Genomic DNA, 26,512 nt, shown 5'->3' on the forward strand with positions numbered 1-26,512 from the left:
ATTACAATTGTTTTTTGGTGAAAATATCATGACTTCATGCGTCTTTATGTAGGGCTCTCTGATTAATGACTATGTATAGTATGCACGTAAGAAGATACTTTTTAAACGTTAGATAGATATTCATAAGTTTTCTTTATAGTTGTTGTTTCTTTATGCGTTTTGTTGACATTATTTTTATACAAGTTGTTAAATATAGATATCCTCAAGAAGTTTATTCTTTAGCAGGTTACTTGTCCTACTAAGTATTCTGTAAATAGTAAAATTTTTAGTTTTTTTAATAAATATCTTTTCCTTATCTAAATCAAACAAATACCAAGTACAAAATGGCTTTCAAAAAAAATTACTGAAAAAACACTAACAGAAATATGACATGTCTTTTCCCTTTTTCGATAGAGTTATCTCAGGCAATAAAAAATGACTCAGCTCTTTAAGTATTACGTGATTTCTCTTTAAGTATTTCGTGATTTTTCTAGATTAAGAAAAGATACTTACTCATATAATTTCGTCTACTACTTATAATAATTTTTTTTTAAAAAAATTATCATTATATAATTCACATTGCTCTACATGACTCAGCTAATTTGAAATCGATACAAAGGATTCAAGGTGGGTGTGGCTTGTCAACAGAGGATCTTTACTATTTCTTTGCACCTGAACTCACCTCTAGAATTTCGAGAGATGCGTGTTAACTCCCTCTTCACAAATTTGTACTGTTCTGGACAGAAGATGCTTTATCCTCCAAGGCTCCGATCCCACATCTTATAAGAGCTCCATGCTAACTTTGCTCACAATTTGTCTTGCAATAAGGGACTTTTAAGCGTGATAACTGTTGGTTTTGTTTACATTTCATTAGCCTTGAATCCCAGGATACGAGGTTTATGTACAGTTGAATAATAATGAAAAAGGATTAGACAAAAAAAAACCTAGGCCCTTTATGACAAGATTGCAGTGAATATTTGATTACAAAAATCCATGAAAATTAAGGAAGATTTTTTAAAAAATTGTTCAATCTGTAAAATAATATCGTATGGATAAAATACCTTTAAAATATGTTATTTACCAGTCAAATACCACGTTCTACATTATACGTATAATATTTGACTTTACCCTCCGACGTAAAAAGATGTCTTGAAGCTTCATTGACTTATCTTCAAGTACATTTAAGATAATTTTCTGTTTAAGCTGTATACGGATTTGCCAAAAAAAAAAATTAATAATAAATTGACTGATTACATGTATTCTTTAATTTTAATAATATTCTTATGGGAATTGAAATTCTCTGGAATCTTCTTGTCTTCATTAATCTTAGATTTAAAAAAAAATAAGTACATTGTTTTTCTAGCCTTTTATCTCACATAACTACTGTTACTGTTAATTCTTTAATATACAATGTAGTTCCTTGAAAAGATTTTTTCCACAGCTTTAATGCATAAAACCAATGACATTCAAAATCTATTATATAACATTATTAATATTTAATAAAGGACTAGAAAAAAGGTAGGTCCCTATGTCATTTCACCTAAGTTTATAGGATTCATTACTTTTCTTGGAAATCAGACAAATAATGGTAAGATTTCGAGATTTTTAAAAACACTTATTAAAATATTGTGTTCCGTCCGTGCAGCAACACAAATCATGTCACTTCTATCATGTCCACACTAATACGTAATAAAAGACATTAACGAGTCCCTACCATCTATTTCATACTGACTTAAGACAATAAAAGACTAAATTCTATTTTAAGCATATACTTTCAGTTATTCCGTCGTCAACTTTCCTTATTTATGAAGTGATATTCTGCTGTCAGCTGCATATGATGTTTACATTTCCAAACTTATTCGATACTCGAGAGCAAGCTTAATTTTTTTAACGTAGGCTTCTGTATGATAAGTTGATGTTACAAAGATTTTAATAACCTCGTTTTACGGCAGTAATTACTTATCTTCATAATGACGTTATTAGTATACCGTACAAGTTGAAATTTTAGCGAGATGCAAATTAAGCGATTTATGCTTATCAATTGGTTATTCATTTTTAGCCAAATAAAATTTTACTGATTTTAAAATGCTCATTAAAGAAGCATTTTTTAGCGATACTCAATTTAAGCGACCACAGCACCCTCGCTAATAATTTCCTAAATTAAATCCTCGCCAATAATTCTGCTATGGTATACTTTATAATAAGGTTGTATTTTGATGGTGTCATTTATACGCCTTTGTTTTCATAGTAAATTTGACTAAGCATGTTTTCGTGTACTTGATCAATGCATAGGGATCACGCTGCGTATAATGGTTGGCGCTTACTTATAATAGGTTCCTGATGCCATCTCTAAAATTTCGGATGGGGGCGTGTTTTATTTGACTAAAAGCTTGTAATTTTTTCTTGTTCGTTGTAACCTTCTTAACTATATAGTAAATGCTTTTCTTTTTAGGCTTATAAAAGTGCCAACTTTCAGTGGGCTTTGATTTGCAATCTAGATTCCGATGGAGATGGTTTGTCAAATGGTGCTGAACTAGGGGACCCTAACTGTGTGTTTGCGAGTGGAACTCCAATAGGACATCCAGGTCTCTCTCTCTCTCTCTCTCTCTCTCTCTCTCTCTCTATCTCTGAGGTTGTGACTGTGTATGAGCATGAGGGTAAGTGTGTGTGAATCAAATGACTTAATAAAGCATGTTATTTGTATTTTTTAGCAATATGTGACAATAAGCAGTCTACAATGCCAGATTGTGTATCTCCAATGAATGAGATTTGTCCTCCACCTCCTTCACAATCAATCCCTTGAGCCATGGGATAGATATCAAACAAAGAGGGCTGAATACGACAAAGAAACTTCATCCTCTTTGTCTTTATAAAGAGACTTTTATATTTTCAGTAATGTAATTTAGCTCAATAAACTTTTCGTTGTATATTGATTTTACCAGAATAAAGTATATTTTCTTCCTATTTATTTATTAAAGTTGAAATGAATCAAGCTTTTATTATGAATGAGTGTGTATTCATGAATTAAAACCATGAAAAGATTTAATTTAAGGCAATTTTTTTCTAAAATCTACATATGTTAAAGAGCTTTCTTAGCGTATTTTTGATTTGGTCATTCATTGCTCGCAGTGTAGATTTTGTGTCTAAATAAATGCAAGTCTCTGAAAGATGGTTAATAAGAATAATTTTCAACATGAAGATTGTGATAGGAGGAAAAAATGCTTTGTGTATAAAAAGAACTTGTGGTTTACTCGGTGATTATATAAATAAAAGTGTAAAGTAAATACGTTGATATTTTACACTGAGCATCCCGCAATTTCCACAAAACAAGGCGTTCCATCGGGGGTTATTTTTGCGGAAATTAACATCATTTCTTGGTTAAATTTACTATGGTACTCTTTTAACCCATTCATTTAGTGATAAATCTTGTGACTTTTTATTCATTGCAATTTCTTCCACAACGCATTAAATCCACTCTAACAGTATTCAAGATTGAAAATCCACAATTTTCTTATCACTATGATTAAAAATTGACTGTTTTGCAGTACATTTAATTCGAGAAATAGAATTATAAGACCCTTTTGCGATTAAATACATTAAAGTCAGGATCGCAGTTCAATTTTATTCTTCTTTTTTTTTGGGGGGGGGGGGGGGGGGTATTTTAATGATACCAGAAAAAAGTAATTGCAGGTTTTTCATGTACCTTTTTTATGAACATAATATCATAATTTACTATATATACTTTTGTCTTTTTTTACTTTTATCACTATATGTACACTTCCCAGTACTGATATCACTTAGAAACTCAAAAGTAGTGCTAGGGCATATAAGAGTTAAAAAGCTAAGTTTAGCCGAAAAAATTTATCTTCAACAGCCACTTAGTTTATGAAAAGTTCTGCAATCCTATATAAATTTTATCTTCTTCTGTTAAAATCATATTATTTAGCTGCTGGTTGCTTTTTGTTAGCCGTGTGCTAAAGTTGAAAAAAAAATCAATTTCTTTCACAAGATTTTACCATGATCCGAGCATTTTTCCGATTACTTAATATTTCTAGAGTTCATGTGTCAAAGCTGACTGTAAATGTCCTTGCACTAAGTAATTGCAGCCCGGAGGACCGGGCTGCTCTATACATATAAGTTTAAGTGTTTGTGTATGGGGATTGAGGTGGAAGTTATTCAGAATTAGAGGTTTTCTGAACATTAACAAGATTGTAAATCAGTATGTTCTTTCCCTTTAAAAATTACGAGATACATAATATATTTACTTCCATGAAGCGAATTTGTAAAAATATATATGTTTTCCATATTTAAAATATAATGTTGCTTATCATTTACTATCGAAAAAAAATGACAGGTCCCTTTTTTTAGAACATCGAATTTTACTTATCGCATGAAAACGTACTTCACACAGTTCATATTTTATATTCTTAAAGTGAAATACATTTTTGAAAATACGTGATGCATGAGTCTGGTTTAAGTTTACATTTTATACAGCTAACATTTACTTGATGAATTGATAAAGTTTAAAAGGGTATCGTTCTTGTTCGATTTTCATCCGACTATAAGTTTTCAAAGTATTCTCGACTATCTTCTCCATCATTAAGACGCATGCCTTTCTCACATATATCGATGCGGTTTGATGATCAAGACTCATTTCCATTGTTTACTTTATTTATTTAAGGGCGACAATTGATGGTTATATAAATATTTTCTTGTTCAAATTAGATACAATGTAGATTACAAGATCAGTATGCAATGGGCCCTACAGACGAAGCAGGTAACAATATTGTCTCAGTCTGTTTGTTAGGCTCATTATTTAAACCCTTTTACGATAACTGCGGTACTGCTCGTTTGCAGGGCAAAATGAAATACTTTTGTGAAATATACGTAAGAGCAATTGTTTAGAAAACGTCATTTAATTATCTATCAACAAAACTCCGCCAAACATTGTTAACTTGCCCTGCAGAAAAGTAGTACAGCAGTTGCCGTTAAAGGGCTAATTGATTCTACTTGTGGTAATCCATCTTAGACTCAAAAAGCCCCCTCTCTGAGGAGGAAATTCTTCAAAATCGTAAGTTTTGAATACATCTAATATTCCAAACAATCAACATGAATTCTAATTACAATGTCTATATTGGATATTAAAATTTCACAAAAATCCTCACAAACAAAGATACATAGTGGGTTCCAGTAATGTTTTACAAATTTCCTTCTTTACTCCTTACTAAATTATTAGAAATAGTGAAGGAGAAACATCAGGAATACTGTACAACAATTTCATACGAGGGCTGTTCAATAAATAATGCCTTGTGCTCTATGACATACAACATAGAAATCATATGACACTAAGCTTGACTTTCTCTCATGATAAAATCTTTAATGAATTGATTATAGTTTATGTGACCACTTTCATCACATAGTTTCATTGTGAGAAGCTGGAAAACAAGGGCTATTCGAGACACTGCATTAAAAATGAATGGTAAAGAATCGGTTAACTAGAGTGAAATTAAACTTTTCATTAATATGATTAAAGCTGCTGTAAACTTGTTATTAATCCCAAAGAAAAATTCAATGAAATATGTGAAATGTACAGAAACCAATGTATGATTTATAGACATATTAGCAGGTGGATTTCAATAGCCAAAAATGATATAATGAGCATCAAAATGGGTACCGTTCTTGGCAACCAGGATTTTCAACAACCAATGTACTGTTTGCCAAAATTCAACAAATGATCACTGACGATGTTTGATTGACTTTAAGAAACATAGCAAAATTGATAGGCAACATTTTGGGGGTAGTCTACACTGTTTTAAAGAAATATTTGACAGTAAAAAAGCTTAAAATTTGAAAAATAAGTGAAAGCGGCTGCGAGTGAAAATATCTAAACAATTACACAGATAATGAAACTTGAATTCATTGCTTTAAACCCTCAAAACAAATTTACAAGAAGATGCACTTGACAAATACAGGCAAGGTCTGAGAAGAGCAAAGAATTGCAAAAGCACAAAATGTTTGATATGCCATTTTCTTAAATATTAGTGGTCTTGATGTTCATATTCTTATTGAATAAGGTAGTTGAATTTCTGGAGAAGTCTAGAAAGCAATTTTTTGCAAAAGATCAAAAAATGCGTGTCGCACGCATAAAATTTCAATCGTTACTGTGTCGGAGAAAATTTACTGTGTCGAGAGCAACACAGTAAAACAGCTCATGGAGAGCCCTGCATTTTACACAGTGTAATTCAATGCCTACTCATTAAATCCTTTTTCTAATACTTGATATTTATTTTTTAAGAATTGCTCTCGTTGTATTTTTTCCTTTGTTAAGATTTTAATTTTTTTTATTACTTAAATCTGCTTTCACAGGATAAGCAACTCTGAAGCGCCTATGTCTTTCTTTGAAGTTTCAACTTTTTAAATTTTTTCTTCAGATTTTTACAGTTAAACCGTTTCTTCACAGATTGTCCTCATCCGATACAGAGTCTCTGTCACTCAAATACTGACTGTACTATTTGTACACACATGCACAACTCGCTTGTGACATCTTATTATTCCTCCAACATTTTTAGAGTTTATTCAGGATTTTTGAACATTTTTCCAGAGTCAAACACAAAATTGCATCGTTATCTGCTGCTCCGTGACGTTCTTTAACGTCATCGTTTTTGTCGTTCTCAATGAGGACTACCTATCTTCTTAAGTTGATTTCTTTTCAACAAAGCAAAATATTAAGCCATAATTTGGAATATGAATCGATGTAACAAATCCTAATTTGAATTTCTAGGTTGTTTTTCGTCTTTGCTCCATTTTACAGAGAATATGACCACAGACTTTATTTAGTGTATTGTTTGTAACTTACTAAATTTTGACCTGCTCTGCGATCCGATTTCTGCATTTTTAAAATCTGGATAAATTCTGAATAAATCGGAATATTTTGAAAACAAATTGATACAAATCATTTGGATTTATTGTTAAAATATTTCTACCAAATTTGGATAACATATGACGTAAAATAAAAAAAAGATATGACAGTAGTCCACGAACTTTTCGAACAACCCTCTTATATTTTATTAAAACAAAACTATAATCCTCATCCATTACGATTAGTTATTGCTCATCATTTGCTTTTAAGAAGAAAAATTTGTAACGTAAATGCTTGTGGCTGAATTTTGTCATTTAGTAAATAACAAGTTCAAAATTTTTTAAAATCAAATCTTAGCATTTAAAAAATCTATCGTATCTCGTTGAGAAGGAGATAAGCGGCCTAGAGATAAAATCGGACATCTTAACAGTAAAACGATGTTTGGGCAAGATAACAATGTAGATAAATTGGACCCTAGATTTAAGGATAATACATAGGATAACACCCACGGAAACAATGGGTAAAAGCATCAGAATTTCATTATTATGGTTCCTTCTGGTCATAGACATAGTGTCAGTGCTAACAGGTATGAAATATATTTATATATAGCCCCTTATGTACTTGTACTGAATATATGGAGATATAACTATGAAAGGGGGTAGCGCTATTTTGTTTACAATTTTAAATCTCGTTTCTTAATCAAGAAATGACTTCAGTTTCCATGATTTGAACTAATGCAAACATTCTTAAAATTAGTTAACAACAAAACTCTTCCGTGTTTAACTTCAAATATCAAAGTTTGTAAACAAAGGCCGCGATATTTACATTTTACCGGGTGTACTTCACTGAACACGACAGGCACGGATCCAGAATTTTTTAAAATCCAATCCCAGAAATTTCTTGACAAACAAAAAAAACCTAAACTCGCCCAAACGTCAAAAAACTATATCGTGGTGGGTGGGTCGGGGGGGGGGGGGTAGTGGTGACTTCTATTGCCTCAAATCTTTCACTTTTCATACCCATTTCACACATATTCGCGTTTACCGAGGGGGGGGTGGGAGGGTCAGCGTTTTCCAAAGGGGGTCCATGCTAACTTTTTCTTTTGTTTTAGTATATATATTTTTTTACCCTGGTAAATTCCAGGGGGTCCTGAACCCCCCCCCCCCGACCCCCCTCTAGATCCGCGCATGCACGAGCTGGTGTGCTAGCTTTCTATTTTTAATTAAGAACGTATGGTCAACATAGAAAGAAAGAACTTTTGGACTATTTGAAATCACAAGATTTTACCAAAATCAACAGCTTAAAAAACTTCCGACATTTCAGCTTTATACAAAACCATTCCCCAAGATATACAAAAGTCCAGGCTTTTTGATATCATTCACAGGTGTTTTTTTTTCAATAAAAATGTAACTCGTAAATTTACTTACTTGGTCATTGGTCATTTGCAAATTTATTTTGTTAAAACACATTTTGATTGCAAACACAAATACTCTGAAATTGACATCTATGTGGTTATCTGGAGACCAGTCCTTCCAACAATCTATTGGAATTATCATTGATACCAATTGCATCCCGTTATTAGCAGACCTTTTTTGTATAATTTTGTATTCATATGAAGCAGACTTTGTGCAAAATCTTATGCTTGAAAAGAAGAAAACACTTGCTGTGGCCTTTAACTGAACATTTAGATATATCGACGACGTATTGTCAATTAACAATAGTCATTTCCATTCCTATGTCGATACGATATATCCTGGTGAGCTAGAGATAAAAGATACTACAGAGTCTGACACATGTGTTTCATACTTAGATATTTTACTTGAAAAAGCAGTAATGGTAATCCAACAACCAAGCTCTGTGATACACGTGATGACCTTCACTTTTCTAGCGTTAACTTCCCTTACTTATCCAGCAATATACCTTCATCACGAGCATACAGTGTTTATATATCTCAGTTGATTCGATTGGCAAGAGGATGCTCTACTTACGAACAATTTCTAAAACGAGGTAAATTATTGACAAACAAGTTTATGAAACACGAAAATCAGCAGTCTCGTTTAAAGTCATCATTTTGTAAGTTCTTTGTCGATACAATGACCCTGTCAGCAAAAACAAATTATCACTGAGTCAAATGCTGACTGCCGTTTTCCATACTTATTGTAAGTCCGTTATTTATACCCGGACTGACGTTTTCCATACTTATCGTAAGTCCATTATTTATACCCAAATTGACGACGGATTTTTCCGTTATTTCTCTATCATGACAAGGAGCACACGACAGGTGTGACCGGTCAGCAAGGGATGCTCACTCCTCCATGGCACCTGATCCCACCTCTGATGTTTTAGATGTCCGTGTTTGCTCTGCTCCTAATTTGTATTGTTTTATGGACTTTGATATTGAATACTGTTCGTTATCTCCATATTTTCATTCCTCCATATAAGAAGGATAAAACGTACGCTCAACTAGGACCTCAGGTCCCCCGCAAATAGTTCGTCATTTTGCGTAGTAATAAAACATTTTAGGAACTCTTCAGGCATAAAAGGCACAAAAGTAAATTCATCGTTATCAATACGGAGACCTTAGGTCACTATATACTAATTGAATTTTACATGACAGACAGTTTTCTTTGTCTTTCTCCAAAATAATCATATTTATAACTTTAAAGAGATCTATTTTCTAATATATATATATAAGTAGAAACGTAAAAGTAATTAGGGGGACAAGAGGTAACCTTATATGATACATCAGTATTGAGACCAGTGGTCACCTTACCCTATTGTTATATTGTACATTATTAGAGGGATCATAGGTCACCTTACATTTTAAATTAAAAGGGGGCCAAAGATAACCCTTTATTGCACATCATAAGGGGGACCTGAGGATGTTCCTTATATTGTACATCATTTGAGGGACCAAAGGACACCTTATATTGTACATCAGCATGGGGACCAGTGGTCACCTAATATTGTACTGTACATTGATCAGTAGAGGAAACAAAGATCACCTTAGATTCTACATCAGTAGGGGGACCAAAGGACACCTTAAAAAGTACATCAGTAGGGGGACCAGAGGACACCTTATATTGTACATCAGTAGGAGGACCAGAGGACATCTTATATTGTACATCAGTAGGGGGACCAGTGGTCACCTTATAATGTACAGTACATCAGTAGGGGACTAGAGGTCACCTTATAATGTACATCAGTAGGGAAACCAGAGGTCACCTTATATTATACATCAATAAGGAGACCAGAGGTCAACTTATACTGTACATCAGCAGGAGGACCAGAGGTCACCTTATATTGAACATCAATAAGGAGACCAGTGGTCACCTCATATTCTACATCATTAAGGAGACCAACTTAGGTCACCTTATATTATACATTAGTAGGGGGACCAGAGGTTATCTTATATTGTCCAGCAGTAGGGGACTAGAGGTCACCTTATAATGTACATCTATAAGGAGACAAGATATCCCCTTATATTGTTCATCAGTAGGGGGACCAGAGGACACCTTATATTTTACGTTAATAAGGAGAGAAGAGATCACCTTATATTGTACATCAATAAGGAGACCAGAGGACACATTATATTGAACATCAATAAGAAGACCAGAGGTCATCCATATTATACAGCATAAGGTGGACTAGAGGTCATCACCTTATATTGTACATTAGTAGGGGACCAGAGGACACCTTATATTGAACATTAATAAGGAGACCAGAGGTCACCTTATATTGTACATCAGCATCAGTAGGGGGACCAGAGGTCACCTTATATTTTTCATCAGTAGGGGGACCAGAGGACACCTTATATAGAACATCAATAAGGAGACCAGAGGTCACCTTATATTGTACATCAGTAGGGGGACCAGAGGACACCTTATATTGTACATCAGTAGGGGGACAAGAGGTCACCTTATATTGTAATCAGTAGTGTCCAGTACATCAGTAGGGGATTAGAGGTCACCTTATAATGTACATCAATAGGGAAACCAGAGGTCACCTTATATTATACCTCAATAAGGAGACAAAAGGTCAACTTTTACTGTGAATCAGCAGGGGGACAAGAGGTCACCTTATATTGAACATCAATAAGGAGACCAGAGGTCACGTTATATTGTACATCAATAAGGAGACCAAAGGTCACCTTATTTTGTACATCAGTACGGGGACCAGAGGTAACCTTATATTGTTCATCTGTAGGGGACCAGAGGTCACCTTATATTGTAATCAGTAAGGGGATCAGAGGTCACCTTTTATTGTACATCAGTAGGAGGACCAGAGGTCACCTTATATTGTTCACCAGTAAGGGGACGAGAGGATACCTTATATTTTACGTTAATAAGGAGACTAGAGATCACCTTATATTGTACATCAATTAGGAGACCAAAGGTCCCCTTATATTGAACATAAATAAGATGACCAGAGGACACATTATATTGAACATCAATAAGAAGACCAGAGGTCACATTATACATCATAAGGGGGACTAGAGGTCACCTTATATTGTACATTAGTAGGGGGACCAGTGGTCATCTCATATTGTACATGAATAAGGAGACCAGCGGTCACCTTATATTGTACATCAACATCAGTAGGGGGATCAGCGGTCACCTTATTTTGTACATCAGTAGGGGTACCAGTTGACATCTTATATAGAACATCGATAAGGAGACCAAAGGTCACCTTATATTGAACATCAGTAGGGGGACCAGAGGTCACCTTATTTTGTACATCAGTAGGGGGACCAGAGGACACCTGATATAGAACATCAATAAGGAGACCAGAGGTCACCTTATATTGTACATCAGTAGGGGGACCAGAGGTCATCTTATATTGTTATTCAGTAGGGGGACCAGAGGACACCTTATCTTGAACATCAATGAGGAGACCAGAGGTCACCTTATATTGTTTTTCAGTAGGGGGACCAGAGGTCACCTTATATTGTACATTAATAAGGAGACTAGAGGTCACCTTATATTGTACATCAGTAGGGGGACCAGAGGTCACCCTTTTCGAGGGTTGTTCAATAATTAATGTTCTCTGTGCTCGGAAAGAAACAAAAGACGTTTTTCAATAATTTAGTCATTATAATATAACCTAATATTACCTTTTAATTAAAACACATGTCTGCTACATTTTTTATCCAATTTGTGATTGTTTTTAGAACTTAGTTTTGGGTATGACCCTTCTTAAACTGGATTATGGCAGAGCTTATGATTTTCTGGACTTGTTTCTTCCTCCTGAAAGGCGTTTTTTTTTTCAAGTTTGGAATATGAAACAAGACAAAAGGAGAAAGATCTGGCGATTATTGTTAATGTGAAAGAACATCAACTTTCTGTTTATCCCAAAGACTCCTTAAATCTTCAGGGCGTGCGGATTTGGACGCTGTCATGAAAAAATCTAAAGTAGTGGATTCCTGATTCTCATTAACCTTTTGATTTTTTTTTTTTTGAAAAAAAAAATACTTTTTAGATTCCTCCAGAAATTAAACTGCCTCCTCGAATACGAATTTGAACAACAAGACCATTAATATTTAAGAAAATTGCATATAAATCTGTCTTTGTGCTCTTGCAATTCTCTGCTTTTCTCAGACCTTTGCTGTTTTTGTCAAGTACATCTTATTGTAAATTTTGTTTTGAGGGTTTTAAGCAATAGATTCAAGTTTCATCATCTGTTTGAAATTCAAACAAAAGTGGATAAATACAATAGCTGATATTTTAATAATTGTTTAGAGACAATACTAAGTACTAAGCCTTTTTTTTTTAACTGTAAAACGTTTCTTTAAAACAGTGGGAACTACTCCCGAAATGATGTCTTTCAAATTTGCTGTTGTCGTACAGTCAACCATACACCATCTGTGATTATTTGTTGAAATTTGGGAAACAGTACATTAGTTGTTTACTTTTTTGTTTGCAAGGACGGTATCCATTTTTGATGCCCATTATAATATTTTTTATCATTGAAATCCACCTGCTCAATTGTCTATAAAACAGACATTGATTGCTGTACATTTTACATATTTCAGTGAGTATTTCTTTGGGATTTCTAAGTTTTACAGCAGCTTTAATGAACGGTTTAATTTCACTCTAGTTTGCTGATTCTTTACCATTCATTTTTAATGCAGTGTCTCGAATACCCTTGTTTATCAGTTTCTCACAGTGGTCACATAAAATGTTATAAACTCATTAAAGATTTAATAATGAGAGAAAGTCAAGCTTAAGTTAAAGCCATGTGATATTTGTATTGTATGTCATAGAGTTCAGGACATTATTTATTGAACAGCCCTCGTAATTTGTACATCAGTAGTGGGAGAAGAGGTCACTTTATGTTGTACATCATAAAGAGTAAAGGTCACACTATTTTGAACGACAGTGAAGAAACCAGAAGACACTTTATATTTTTTATCAAGATCAGAGGTCATCTTATATTGTGAGTCAACAGAGAGACCAGAAAACGTCTAATATTTTACATAAATATTGAGACCAAAGGACTCCTTATTTGGTCACCTGAATCAACTTATGTGACTTATTGCTATCTGTTTTTTCTGGCGTCGTGCACTGTGCATTGTGCGTTAACATTCGAACATTTTCAGCTTTTCTCTGCAATCCCTCAACCATTTAAAACCAATTTTGGCATAAAGCATCTATGGGTGAATGGGAGATTTTTTAAATCATGGTCCCTGCCCTCCACCCTCTAAGGCAAGAAAGTTGGGACGAAACTACTACAATTGATGAAATCTTTAAAAATCTTCTTTACTCATTGACTTCAAGCCGTCTAACTATTTGCATAATTATTATAAGCATTGACTCCTCTACCCAAATTGTGAAATTCATTGTCACAGGGTCAGGGGCCTTGGGGTTAGGACAGGGCTATAAAAATTTATATCGTGAAATACATTTATTCTTTGAAAATATTTCCCTCTGCCCTTGATATTAAAAAAACTAACTACATGCATAGATATGATGAGGAAGGATAGTCTCTCCAAAGTTTTGAAATTTGTTACCCAAAGATCATGGGGTTCTGGCGTTACGGTGGGGCTATATAAATTGTAAAATGAAAATTCATTAATTCTTTTTAAAAAAATCTTCCGCTCTGCTCCTGGATATTAATTAAACTAACTACATATTACAGTTATGATAAGTAAGGGAGCCTCTTCCAGAATTATAAATTTCAAGGCACCTTGCTCATGGGTACCATTGAGGGGTGGGGGCTCTAATTACTGTAAATCACTTTTTATTAGCGAGAACTTTATTTTCGCGTAATTATGCGAGACAGTATGCTCGCGGAAATTTAACTCTCGCGTATAATAGCATTCCGTAAGATTATATAGAGCAATGTCCACGATTCGTGAAAATTTTGTCTCGCTAATAAAGAGTCAAAAACTCGCGTTGAAATAAGGTGTCGCGAAAATCAAGTGATCTACAGTAAATACTGTAATTAAATTAATGCTTTGAAATTTGTTAAACCAATTTTTTTTATGAACAAGGGTGCCTTTTCCAAAATTATGAAATGTATGACCCCAGGATGAGGGATTTGTGGTCAATGGGCACTACTAATTATTGCTAATTATTACTGATTATTTGAAATGCACTTTTCGTTCCCCTACGCTCTATATAGGTATTATGTAGCTAAACTAAGCATGCTAAGTATATAGTTATGATAAGCAATGGTGCTTTTTTTTTTATCAAAATTGCGAATGTCTTGGTCTCTGGTTCAAAGCGCGAACCAAATTCAATAGTTTTAATGTTTTACATGATGTTCAGATGACCTATAAGACCCATAGACCTCTTGTTGTGATCTTATAAGAGAACCTCTAGTATCCCGTTAATATGCATTTTATCTGTAACCTCTGGTCCGCCGTCATTTTCTATTTAGATGTCTCTTGGTTAAAACGGGTCTTAAAATTGTTGATGCCTTATCTCTGCATTCATATAAATTTTATTTTATGTCTGGTTTCCTTAAAAATGTACAACAAAGGGGAACACTGGTCTCCCTATTTATGCACAATACAAGTAACCTCTGGTCCCCCTTGTGTTGTAAAATATAAAGTGACCTTAGGTCCCCATAATGATCTACAACAAAGGGTGACCTCTGACTCCCTATTGATGTAAAAGGTCACCTCTGTTTCCTCTTTTGATGTACAATATAATCTGACGTCTGGTCTTGTACAATATAAGGTGACCACTAGTCCCCTTACTGATGTACAATATAATGTGTACTCTGGTCCCCCTACTGATGTAAAATATACGATAATCTTGGTCCCCCCGCTGATGTAAAGTGCAATATAAGGTGTACTCTGGTTCAGCTACTGATGTACAATGTAAGGTGACCCCTGGTCCCACTACTGATGTAAAATATAAGGTGTCCTCTGGTCCCCCTATTGATGTACAATATGAAGTGTCCTATGGTCCCCCTACTGATGTACAATATAAGGTGTCCTCTGGTCCCCCTACTGATGTTCAATATAAGGTGTCCTCTGGTCCCCCTACTGATGTTCAATATAAGGTGACTTCTGGTCCCCCTACTGATGTAAAATATAAGGTGTCCCCTGGTCCCCCTACTGATGTTCAATATAAGGTTTCTTCTGGTTCCCCTACTGATGTACAATATAAGGTGACTTCTGGTCCCCTACTGATGTACAATATAAGGTGTCCCATGGTCCCCCTACTGATGTTCAATATAAGGTTTTTTCTGGTTTCCCTACTGATGTACAATATAAGGTGTCCCCTGGTTCCCCTAATGATGTTCAATATAAGGTGTCTTCTGGTCCCCCTACTGATGTACAATATAAGGTGTCCCCTGGTCCCCCTACTGATGTTCAATATAAGGTGTCTTCTGGTCCCCCTACTGATGTACAATATAAGGTGTCCCCTGGTCCCTCTACTGATGAACAACATATGGTGACCTCTGGTCCCCCTACTGATGTACAATACAAGGTGACCCCTGGTCCCCCTACTGATGTTCAATATAAGGTGTCCTCTGGTCCCCCTTTTGATGATCAATATAATATGACTTCTGGTCTTGTCCAATATAAGGTGACCTCTAGTCCCCCTACTGATGTACAATATAAGGTGTCCTCTGATCCCCTACTGATGTAAAATATACGATAACATTGGTCCCCCCAGTGATGTAAAGTGCAATATAAGATGTCCTCTGGTTCAGCTACTGATGTACAATATAAGGTGACCCCTGGTCCCACTACTAATGTACAATATAAGGTGTCCTCTGGTCCCCCTACTGATGTACAATATAAGGTGTCCTATGGTCCCCCTACGGATGTACAATATAAGGTGTCTTATGGTCTCCCTACTATTGTGCAATATACCATTATTTTGGTCCCCCACTGATGTGAAGTGCAATATAAGGTGTCCTCTGGTCCCCTACCGATGTACAGTACTATATAAGGTGTCCTCTGGTCCCCCTACTGATGTTCAATATAAGGTGTCTTCTGGTTCCCCCTACTGATGTACAATATAAGGTGTCCCCTGGTCCCCCTACTGATGTACAATATAAGGTGTCCCCTTGTCCCCCTACTGATGTTCAATATAAGGTGACTTCTGGTCCCCCTACTGAAGTACAATATAAGGTGTCCCCTGGTCTCCCTACTGATGTTCAATATAAGGTGTCCTCTGGTCCCCGTTTGATGTTCAATATAATCTGACTTCTGGTCTTGTACAATATAAGGTGACCTCTAGTTCCCTTACTGATGTACAATATAAGGTGTCCTCTGATCCCCTACTGATGTAAAATATACGATAACATTGGTCCCTCCAGTGATGTAAAGTGCAATATAAGGTGTTCAGCTACTGATGTACAATGTAAGGTGACCCCTGGTTCCACTACTAATGTACAATATAAGGTGCCCTCTGGTCCCCCTACTGATGTACAATATAATGTGTCCTATGGTCCCCCTACTGATGTACAATATAAGGTGTCCTATGGTCTCCCTACTGTTGTGCAATATACCATTATTTTGGTCCCCCACTGATGTGAAGTGCAATATAAGGTGTCCTCTGGTCCCCTACCGATATACAGTACAATATAAGGTGTCCTCTGGTCCCCCTATTGATGTTCAATATAAGGTGACCTCTGGTCTCCTTATTGGTGTTCAATATAAGGTGACCTCTGGTCCCCCTACTGATGTACAATATAATATCCTCTGGTCCCCTTACTGATGGACAGTACAATATAAGGTGTCCTCTGGTCCCCTTACTGATGTACAATATAAGATTACCTCTGGTCCCCCTACTGTTGTACAATATAAGGTGTCCTCTGGTCCCCCTACTGATGTACAATATAAGGTGTCCTCTGGTCCCCCTACTGATGTTTAGTATAAGGTGACTTCTGGTCCCCCTACTGATGTACATTATAAGGTGTCCCCTGGTCCCCCTAGTGATGTTTAATATAAGGTGTCCTCTGGTCCCCCTGGTGATGTTCAAAATAAGGTGACCAAAAGTAAATAACAATTGGTGCATTTTTTAAAGTTGAAGCATGACCTCATAAGGAATACAAAGGAGACATTAAATAATTTATTAACAAATAATTATTCCATTGTGTTAAAGGATTGGTGAAAAGTTCAAGCGAAATGAAAAGGTAGGGGTGGTAGGGGGGAAGATATTCATCCTCCCCCTGCTTGTAAGAGATCTACTAATGCAGCGACTGGACGTACGTCATTTACTCTGAGTCGCTTACTATTAGTAAGGAGATCATAGGTTAGGCACTGTGTTATATAAATACTATAACCTTACATGGAATAATAAAATCATAGGGGAGACCACAGGTCACCCAACATAATCCATAAATGTTAGACTCTTATATAACATATATATATAATATTGCAGTTAATGTTGCTCATGCTGCAACACCCCCCCCCCCCCTTTCTTTTCTAATATGTATATACCCATCAGATGGTTATTCCTTTGATAAAGATAATTTTTCTGTTTTTTTTTTTACACTGTAAAGGCTTCACAGTATTACGATTTATTCTATTTTCACTTTACGTATGCAACGCACTACATTTTGTAGCGGAGTAAACAGGCCCCATAGTAGTGAACTGAACAGGGGACCTAAGGTCCTAGTTGAGCGTACGTTTTATCCTTCTGCTACTGCAATATAAGTATTGTTTCATTGACTTTGTGCTCGATAACTGTTTGTGTCACCAAAAACACTAAAATTTGTTCTCGGATAATTAAAAAAATTCAAAGCTGACTATACTTGAATTATCCAAAATCAATTGTAATGTTAAAACTATAAAGGAATCATTTTTTACACTTAAAATTAACAGCCGTTTCTTCTTATTCATGGAAAACATTCAACTTAATTTTATTAGAGCCAGAGAAGCTTTCTTTTGCGTCCTACTTCAATAATGGCATGGTGCTACAAAAAGCTCCCCAGTCTGCCCAGGTCTGGGGGTACTGCGCCAAACCTGGACAAAACATCACGGTGACCATAAACGGACAACAGCCTGTTCGGGCATTTGCTGTGGACTACCCTAACGTAAAAGGCGGGGTGTGGACCGCCACTCTATCCCCTCAGGAAGGTCCCGGACCAGTAACAATTGAGGCGACAGACGGACAAAACAAAATCAATCTGACTGATGTTCTATTTGGTGATGTTTGGATATGCTCTGGTCAAAGTAACATGGAATTTACGTTAGATATGGTAAGTGTATGTAGGAGACAAAACGACTGTGGTTATGACAGCCAACTTATTTTAATTACTTGTTGTTGTACGTACCATGAGACGCGCAATATTTTACTCCACTTCTTACATGTTTTATATTAACTGACAGGCATTAAATGCATCGGACGAATTAGCAGATACTGCAAATTACCAGAACATACGGGTTTTCACAGCCACAAAGAGAACGTCATCAAATCCAGAATTAGATTTACTCCAGATAGACGAGCCGTGGTCTAAACCTTCTAAAGGTCAAATGCAAACTTAGATCCTCAATGCACTTATTTTTTTTTTATTAAGTACAGTGTAAGATATCTCTCTCTCTCTCTCTCTCTCTCTCTCTCCCTCTTTCTCTCTCTCGATTGACGGATATAATATGTATTTTAGACACCCTGGGACATAAGCCCTGGACGTATTTCTCCGCTGTGTGTTGGTTGTATGGTAAATACATATACCAGAAACTGAAATACCCTATAGGACTCGTGGCCTCCTCGTGGGGAGGGACTGCTATTGAGCTCTGGTCATCCCCTGATGCACTCAAGCTCTGCAATACTCCAAACAAGGTGGAAAGGTTGGTCACAGTAAAAGAATCATATCCCTTACCAATAATTTAAATATTTTTGAAGTCCTTAAAGTTTAGTCAATTTGTATTTTAGAAATTTAAATGAGTTACGCAAATTCAATTTAAGAGATACACTTTTTACAGAAGTTACACTAGATACTTTTGCTTCTATTCTGGTAAAGTTGGGGATTGCTTCATTTTATTAATATTCATTAGCATTATTTTAACATTTCATTCAAAATTCTCTGAATAAATACTTCTTGTATTACATGTAAAATAAATAGATGTTTTTCTTCAGTCAAAGAAACGCCATATCTAATTCCCAGTTATGGAATGCAATGATGCACCCCTTTACAAAGATGACCATTAAAGGTGCAATCTGGTATCAAGGTTCGTAGAAACGGACTCTCAACTTTTCCAAAAGAGGAAACGTTCGTTAATATAAAGAACTGTATTCAAATTGTATTGACGCTTTGAATTAAGCTTATGCATATGATAGTCGTAGTTTGTATTTTTGATTTTCTATCTATGTTCAAGGAGAGGCAAACGCAGGCAAACCAGACAAATACAAATGCTATTTTCCTACGATGATTGACGACTGGAGAAAGAAATTTAATGCTGCATCCGGAACAGCCGCAAATTTTCCGTTCGGTTTTGTTCAGGCTAGTGTCCACAACTGAAAAAAAAACTGTTAAGTAATGGTGATAAAGTCACCGTTAGTTAGTAATATAAGTATGTTTATTCCTTGATTTAATTTGACTTCTGGATTTTCATTCCTGCATATTAAAATTCATTTTATAGACTATTTTGTAGAGAACACGATCTCAAAAAACACCAGTGTTTTCTTCCATTATATGAATTTATAAATTTCCATGCACATGACAAAAAAAGGTTCCAGATGTATCAAAATTAATGTCAAACTGCAGGAAAATAACACTATTTTCTGTAATTAAAAATTTTATACATTTTGTAAATTATTATCGTTAACTAAACCATCTGCCAGACGCTGACATTTGATTAAAAATCTGGTTTAAATGAGATTGAAATATTTGGAATCATTCATTGCTAAGAGATACAATTTACCGTTCTGTATGAATAAAAGGAACTATGTATTAAAGAAATTCCTTTGACTTTTGTGCGTCCCTAAGTCGTGTGCATGCATATTATCATCCCCAAATTTCAAAACCATACCAGATGAATGCTTTGTTAAATTTTCAGCTCGCTCCTAATCGTAATGATCCTTCAGTAATTACTGGATTCCCAGATATTCGCTGGCACCAAACCGCAGACTATGGATACGTACCTAATTACAGAATGCAGAATGTGTTCATGTCTGTAGCTATGGATTTACCGGACTACAAGTCCCCATACGGAAGGTACTGAGTCATTATCGTTTTAAACTGCAAGTTTTTAAAGCAGGGAATTATATACTTGCATAGAGAAACTAAAGACAACGATATAAATGTAATTAGACTATTTAAATGCAGTAAACAAATGATGATAATATGTGTTACACTAAGAAAAGTTTTTTTTTCTAACTTGCTTAGAGGGTCCCCTCAAAGAAAACTTTGTTCGAAAGTGCTAAGACAGAAAACGTATCATTAAATCTAAAAATACATGTTAAGCGAAAATGGGAAAATTGTTTCTTACAATAAAAAAAAAGATAATAAAAAGAAATTAAGAAAGAGAGAGGACCGTCTAGGTTTTTGAAACTTGAGTTCAATCCCTTTGACATATTGTCAGTAAAGTATGTTCAAAACAAACAACAACAATAGATCCATTAAGATATTACAAATCGGGACCAGAGCAAACATGAACCTTTAAAAACATCGATATCAGAGGTTAGAACAGGTGCCATGGAAGAGTAAGCATCCCATGTTGAGCGGTCACATCCATTCACGATCAAGATCTCTTTGTCATAATCAGGCAAACAGAAAAATCCTTTGATATTCATAAATAAGATACAGGTCTTACAATTGGTATGAAAACACCAGTCAGCATTCGACGTAATGATACATACGGTTATACACTATTGTATTTGCTATATTTTGAAGTTGAATACTGTTCTTTATCTCCATATGTTTCACTGACAAGATCATTGTTTCCACAAAGAACTAGCGAAAGATGACATTTAACAATGTTATTAATAAAAATGGAACAAGATTTATCTAGCTTTTATTTCGTTCAAATTCTATATTTAACAAAAGTTGTTCCTATTTTTCGAATTATTTTTTTTCTTAGACAAATTTGATTCGTTGTATTTCAAATATGTTTCGTTCATAAAAATTGACTTTAATACTGAGTTATTATTCTTACCATTTTGTTTATTGTTTTGTTTTAGTGTTCATCCGCGAGACAAAGAGGACGTGTGTCATCGCCTTGCCTTGGCAGGTCTGTCTGTAGCTTATAACATGCAAGTAGGTCCATTCCAGGGGCCTAACATCACGGCCTTTTACGCAGATATTGGATTTTTTACTGTGGGGTTCGAGTTTGATAATGCAGTAGACATAGAAGTCAGATCAAAAACTGGATTTGAGGTAGGTTTAAAAATGGAAAGTTAACAGTTCTTTTGCAAAGGTTGCTGTATAGTATTTTTCTTTTTTTCATAGGTGCAAGATATCTTTCGATAATTTTAATTTAATTTTTCTTACATATTTGTTATTTTCTGACTGAGTAATATCTTAATGAGACAATTTTTGTTACAAAAATCAGGCTTTCAAGAAATATATATAATAAAAGTAAAACGAGAGTTTACTTTTGCATTATATTTCTAATAGAAAAGATTCAAAGCAATGGCCGGTAAATTTTTATTTAAGCTTTGTTTCGCAAGGTACAAAATTTATCATCTTTTTTAGCTTTGTTGTTCTTCCAATAACCAGTCAAAATGTGACGGAACAGATTCAGTGTGGATGGAAACCCCCGTCATAAAGGAGGAGCCTCACAAAATAACCGTCTCCTATAACGGCACATGCTCCAACAAATACGTCATGGGGTACCGTTATGCATGGCGGGAATCCCCCTGCCCTTTTAAAATGTGTGCCCTGTATGTAAAGGGCACTGATATTCCCTTTGCTCCGATGTTCGGCAAGGGATTAATAAACTCTAAATATGTGAAATTTTATCGGAATAAAATTCCAATTTTTGTGAAATAAAACAATATGTATTATTTTTATTTTGGATACTCGGAACTTAATGCTAAATTTTCTTACATGTATTTTATAGTTTTTTTAACACTATCAAAAAGTGCTCATGAAAATAATATAATTGTATTTCGAAATAAAGTTGCTGTTATAAAGTTATTTTGCTTTTGTTAAAATAATTTAATTGTAATGTGTTATTTCTCTGAATTACATGTACACATATAAAACACATAAAGATATTATAATATAGTTCCTTTTAACATATATAGCTGATTTTAAGCTCTACTGGTCAGAGACCAGAAGAGCTTACGCAATCCAATATCTCTAAATACGCAAGGAATAAGTGTTGTACATGTATCTCAAAGTGATTTGGCAATCCCAACCTCTTACTCTTTAAGTATTTTAATCACAATCGACATTTCAAATATCAAGCAGAAATTGAGGTTTTTTTTCTTTGTTCAAGGGTTTGGCCGATTACAGGCTAGGGTCGAATGATGGGTGCGAGGTACCCGGGGTAGTTAAAAAATAAATAACATACTTTTTAACCCGTGGACGCCCAGCAGGCAAACAGTAGGGTGATGTTGAGCAGCTAGTTCATTTTCCAAATCCATGCCACTGGATTCAGGTCATTTGGTCGAGATACGATGCCTTTATATGAAGAACAATTTTAAAAATCTTCACAATTCTTTTACATGTACCTAAGCTTCAAGATTGATTGATAGATTGTTTATTGTTTAACGTGCAATAAGATGTTTTTAAGCTTGAAAAATGTATTTGTCACTGACGTAAAAAAAAAAGATGTGTTTGTGAAACACTATGCGCCCGGCGGCAACAAATTTAAAAAACATATTTTTAGCATAAAGGTCACAGTCAAGGTCACAAGGTAAAAAAATCTTGGTGTTATTTGAAAGATCTTGATTAGTGAAGTATGCATACCAAATATGAAGTCTCTATCTTTCATGGTTCAAAAGTTATGGTGAAGGTTCAAAAAAGCTATTTTTAGCATATAAGACACAGTCAAGGTCACAAGGTCATTGACCTTGGTGTATGCATGCCAAATATTAAGTCTCTATCTTTCTTCGTTCAAAAGTTATGGCGAAGGTTAAAGTTTGGCGTCAAAAAAGCTATATTTAGCGTATAGGCTACAGTCGAGGTCACAAGTTCATTGACCTGGCGTCTTTTAAAAATGCTTAATAAGTGTATGTATGTATACCAAATATGAAGTCTCTATCTTTTATGGTTCAAAAGTTATAGCAAAGGTTAAAGTTTCCAAAAAAAACTCTATTTTTAGCATCTAGGTCAGAGTCAAGGTCACATGGTCATTGACCTTGGTGTCATTTGAAAGACCTTTATTAGTGGAGTAGGCATACCAAATATAAAGTCTCTGTCTTTCATAGTTCAAAAGTTATGGCGAAGGTTAAAGTTTGCAGACAAACAGATAAACAGAAAGACAGACAGACAGACAGGACAGGACAAAAACAATATACGCCTCGAATCTTTCGATCCCGGCGCATAAAAAACCACATGTCACCATCACCATCAAGAGTACTGCTCTTTTTGTAATACGAAGGGAATGAAGCAGAGCAACTACATACGAAGTATTAACTACAAGATAGAAGCAGGGAAACTACATACCCAGTATATCTACAGAAAAGAAGCAGGGAAACTACATACATGTGTACCCGTATAACTACAGGAAAAAAGCAGAGAAACTACATACTCAGTATAAACTACTTTCAACCTATATTAACGTTTTCATTTTTTGGCCTTTGGCATATTAAATAAATGAAAAATAAAGATAAACAATGCAGTAAAATAGGACTTTAATGACATATAAAAATGGCGGAAGTATTCACTCTACAGTTTAAAAAAGTTTCCAGCCGGCAAAGGACGTTCTTCCATAAGAGCTGCTCAGAATGGAGTCCGACGTACCCAAGGGAAGCGTAGCATGTGTTCTTACATAAACGTCGTCTCCAGCGTTAACGTGGGTAACAACAATACCCGTCTCCTGTGCGTCTAGACCAGCAACTGACCTAAGAAACAAGGTACCAACTACGTCTTTGTTTATCAGTAACTGAATTGAATGATCATAGGCTGCACCAGTTCGAAACGTCCATGTAAAGACATACACACCCGATTCAGGAACTATAAAAAGTCCAGTAGATGGATGATAAGCGTTTCCAAAATTAGTTTTGACATCGTCAAAGACAAGCACCTGATGTGTATTTGGTGACGGTATCATAGCTGACATGTATGCATAAAATGCAATGGAGCTATGAGAAGTTGTTGGAGGGATGAGAAGTCTTTCTGTAGAATAAATTGATGAGGTCAATTTTGTTATAATACGTACATGTATATACATATATAATTTAGGGGTAGATGCTCTCCTCTATATATATATATATATATATATATATATATATATATATATATATATATATATATATATATATATATATATATATATATATATATATATTCATTGCTTTGATAAAGAAATAAGGCATGCATTATTCTTTAACCTTACAAAATATTGATAGTTAATTAAATGTCTTAATAAAACACCGAGTCGGTAATATTTCAACGGATAAATTAACAGAATAGATAACGGTTAAAAGTATCTTCTTTCTTACTCTGATTTCTCTTGATGTTCGTTAAGTTAGTTGATCTGATGTCTTCTATAGTCTTCTTAGCACAGGAAGAATTCCTTTCCTTTTCACTTTTTTCAAATTTACTTTCCAGTTGAGTAAGGCGATTTTCTAATCGATTGACATACTTTCTGTCTTCCTCCTTTTCCTGTTTAAGTCTATTAATTTCACGATTTTGGTCCATTACTACACCCTCAAATGTACGTATACGAGTGTCCCGACTGCTTATTGCTTTATAAAGTTCACTTTTAATCCGCGTAAAATCTTCTTTTTTCTCGGTACATTTGAGTTCTAGATCTTTATTTTCTTGTTTTAGGATGTACATCATTTCGTCCTTCTCATTTTTCAGGTGTTTTAGAGGAACATTCATATTTTCCACAATACTTTCTTCCCTGTCTCTATTTTCGATACAAACCCTTTCTGGTAACAAAGCACTTAAAAGAAAAAATATTAGTAATACATGCATGATTGTTTCGTTTTCACTCTTTGAATCCATGTACAAGTCAATGCAAAATAAAGTTCTGAATATTTTGCGAAATTATCAACACTTACCTTAGTTCTACATTTATCATATGTAACATGTATAACTGTCATTGAAAATTGGCACAATCGTCAAATGTTCTTATCTCAATTCATGTTGAGAAAAATTACATGTGTGTACAATATTTATTATGCATTTTATTTCCTTTCAGAATTACATTGTATTAAGCATAATATCTTTTTCAGGCATACAAAGTAACTTAGGTGACCTGATGGCTGAGTTTTTTCCCGCCATGTTTTTTTTTTTATTATTTTCTCTGGAAGTACTGAAAACACTTTACCAAACCCTTTGGTAATAAAATCAATTTTTATTTTTCATTTTAAAGGCGAACTACCGGGTATTAAATTCACCCTAAAAGTACTATACCATAGTTTTATATTTGTTTGTTGTCTAGAAAAGGTTGCATCCGTATGGAAACGCCATCACTAGCTTGTGGAGAGGTGCAAAATTTGATCAAATGGTCGGCACATAGAGTCATTTAGCGGTGAGGGATCTTCTTTTTTGTGCCTGCACCTACTGGACACGGAAACTCGGTTTATATATACTCATCCAAAGGCCCGGTCTCCACGTCCCACATACGGATTCAAACCCGCGACGTAAGGATTATTTCCTTACTCCACGACTCTATAGAAACGGTCTAACGACTGCACTACTCGGGTGACTTCAATCACTTAACTGCTGATTTTCAGAACCTAAGGATTGAACTACCTTAAAATTGCTGCAATAATGTTGCACTCTCCAATTTTTTTATACCCCCCCCCCCCCGCTTGAAAAGCGGAAGGGTATATAGTAATCGTTATGTCCGTTCGTCTGTTACGCTTTGGGGTACCCATCTCTTATCCGTAACTCCTCTCATACCACTTAATGAAATTTGATGAAACTTTCATGGAATCTTTATTACATATTCCATTGTGCACCTCTTATTTTACTTTTTGATCCGACGCATATTTTAAGTTTCCCATAGCAAAACATGGCCACTGCCATTATATTCATGTGGGAGACGGAGGGTATCATTTAGTGAGCTCATTGCTCACAGTACCTCTAGTTTTGATTTTATATCTCCTGGAGAGGAAAAAAGAGAAGACTACATTATTACAG

At 35.0% G+C, this 26,512-nt stretch overlaps 2 protein-coding genes and 1 long non-coding RNA gene across 3 annotated transcripts; 2 read left to right on the forward strand and 1 right to left on the reverse strand.

Annotated features, from left to right (window-relative positions):
* The first annotated feature begins 2,391 nt into the window (after positions 1-2,391).
* On the forward strand, positions 2,392-2,943 carry LOC134237988 (uncharacterized). The gene is made up of 2 exons (XR_009985916.1): positions 2,392-2,564; positions 2,691-2,943. It is a non-coding gene; the product is annotated as an uncharacterized LOC134237988 (long non-coding RNA).
* Positions 2,944-7,237: 4,294 nt separating this feature from the next.
* On the forward strand, positions 7,238-22,269 carry LOC134237984 (sialate O-acetylesterase-like). The gene is made up of 9 exons (XM_062720113.1): positions 7,238-7,424; positions 18,174-18,505; positions 18,636-18,774; positions 18,911-19,094; positions 19,384-19,475; positions 19,623-19,747; positions 20,304-20,461; positions 21,427-21,622; positions 21,941-22,269. The coding sequence occupies exons 1-9, from the start codon at positions 7,355-7,357 to the stop codon at positions 22,235-22,237; spliced, it is 1,593 nt and encodes a 530-aa protein (XP_062576097.1). The 5' UTR covers positions 7,238-7,354; the 3' UTR covers positions 22,238-22,269.
* Positions 22,270-24,089: 1,820 nt separating this feature from the next.
* LOC134237989 (uncharacterized) lies at positions 24,090-25,445 on the reverse strand. Its single transcript, XM_062720117.1, has 3 exons — positions 25,426-25,445; positions 24,859-25,307; positions 24,090-24,532 (listed from the first exon to the last, which is right to left on the reverse strand). The coding sequence occupies exons 1-3, from the start codon at positions 25,443-25,445 to the stop codon at positions 24,090-24,092; spliced, it is 912 nt and encodes a 303-aa protein (XP_062576101.1).
* Positions 25,446-26,512: the final 1,067 nt, after the last annotated feature.

This window comes from Saccostrea cucullata, unplaced genomic scaffold (genome assembly GCF_032062105.1).
Source record: "Saccostrea cucullata isolate Sc308-1 unplaced genomic scaffold, CSIRO_AGI_Scuc_v1 ctg3079, whole genome shotgun sequence".
Taxonomy (NCBI): domain Eukaryota; kingdom Metazoa; phylum Mollusca; class Bivalvia; order Ostreida; family Ostreidae; genus Saccostrea; species Saccostrea cuccullata.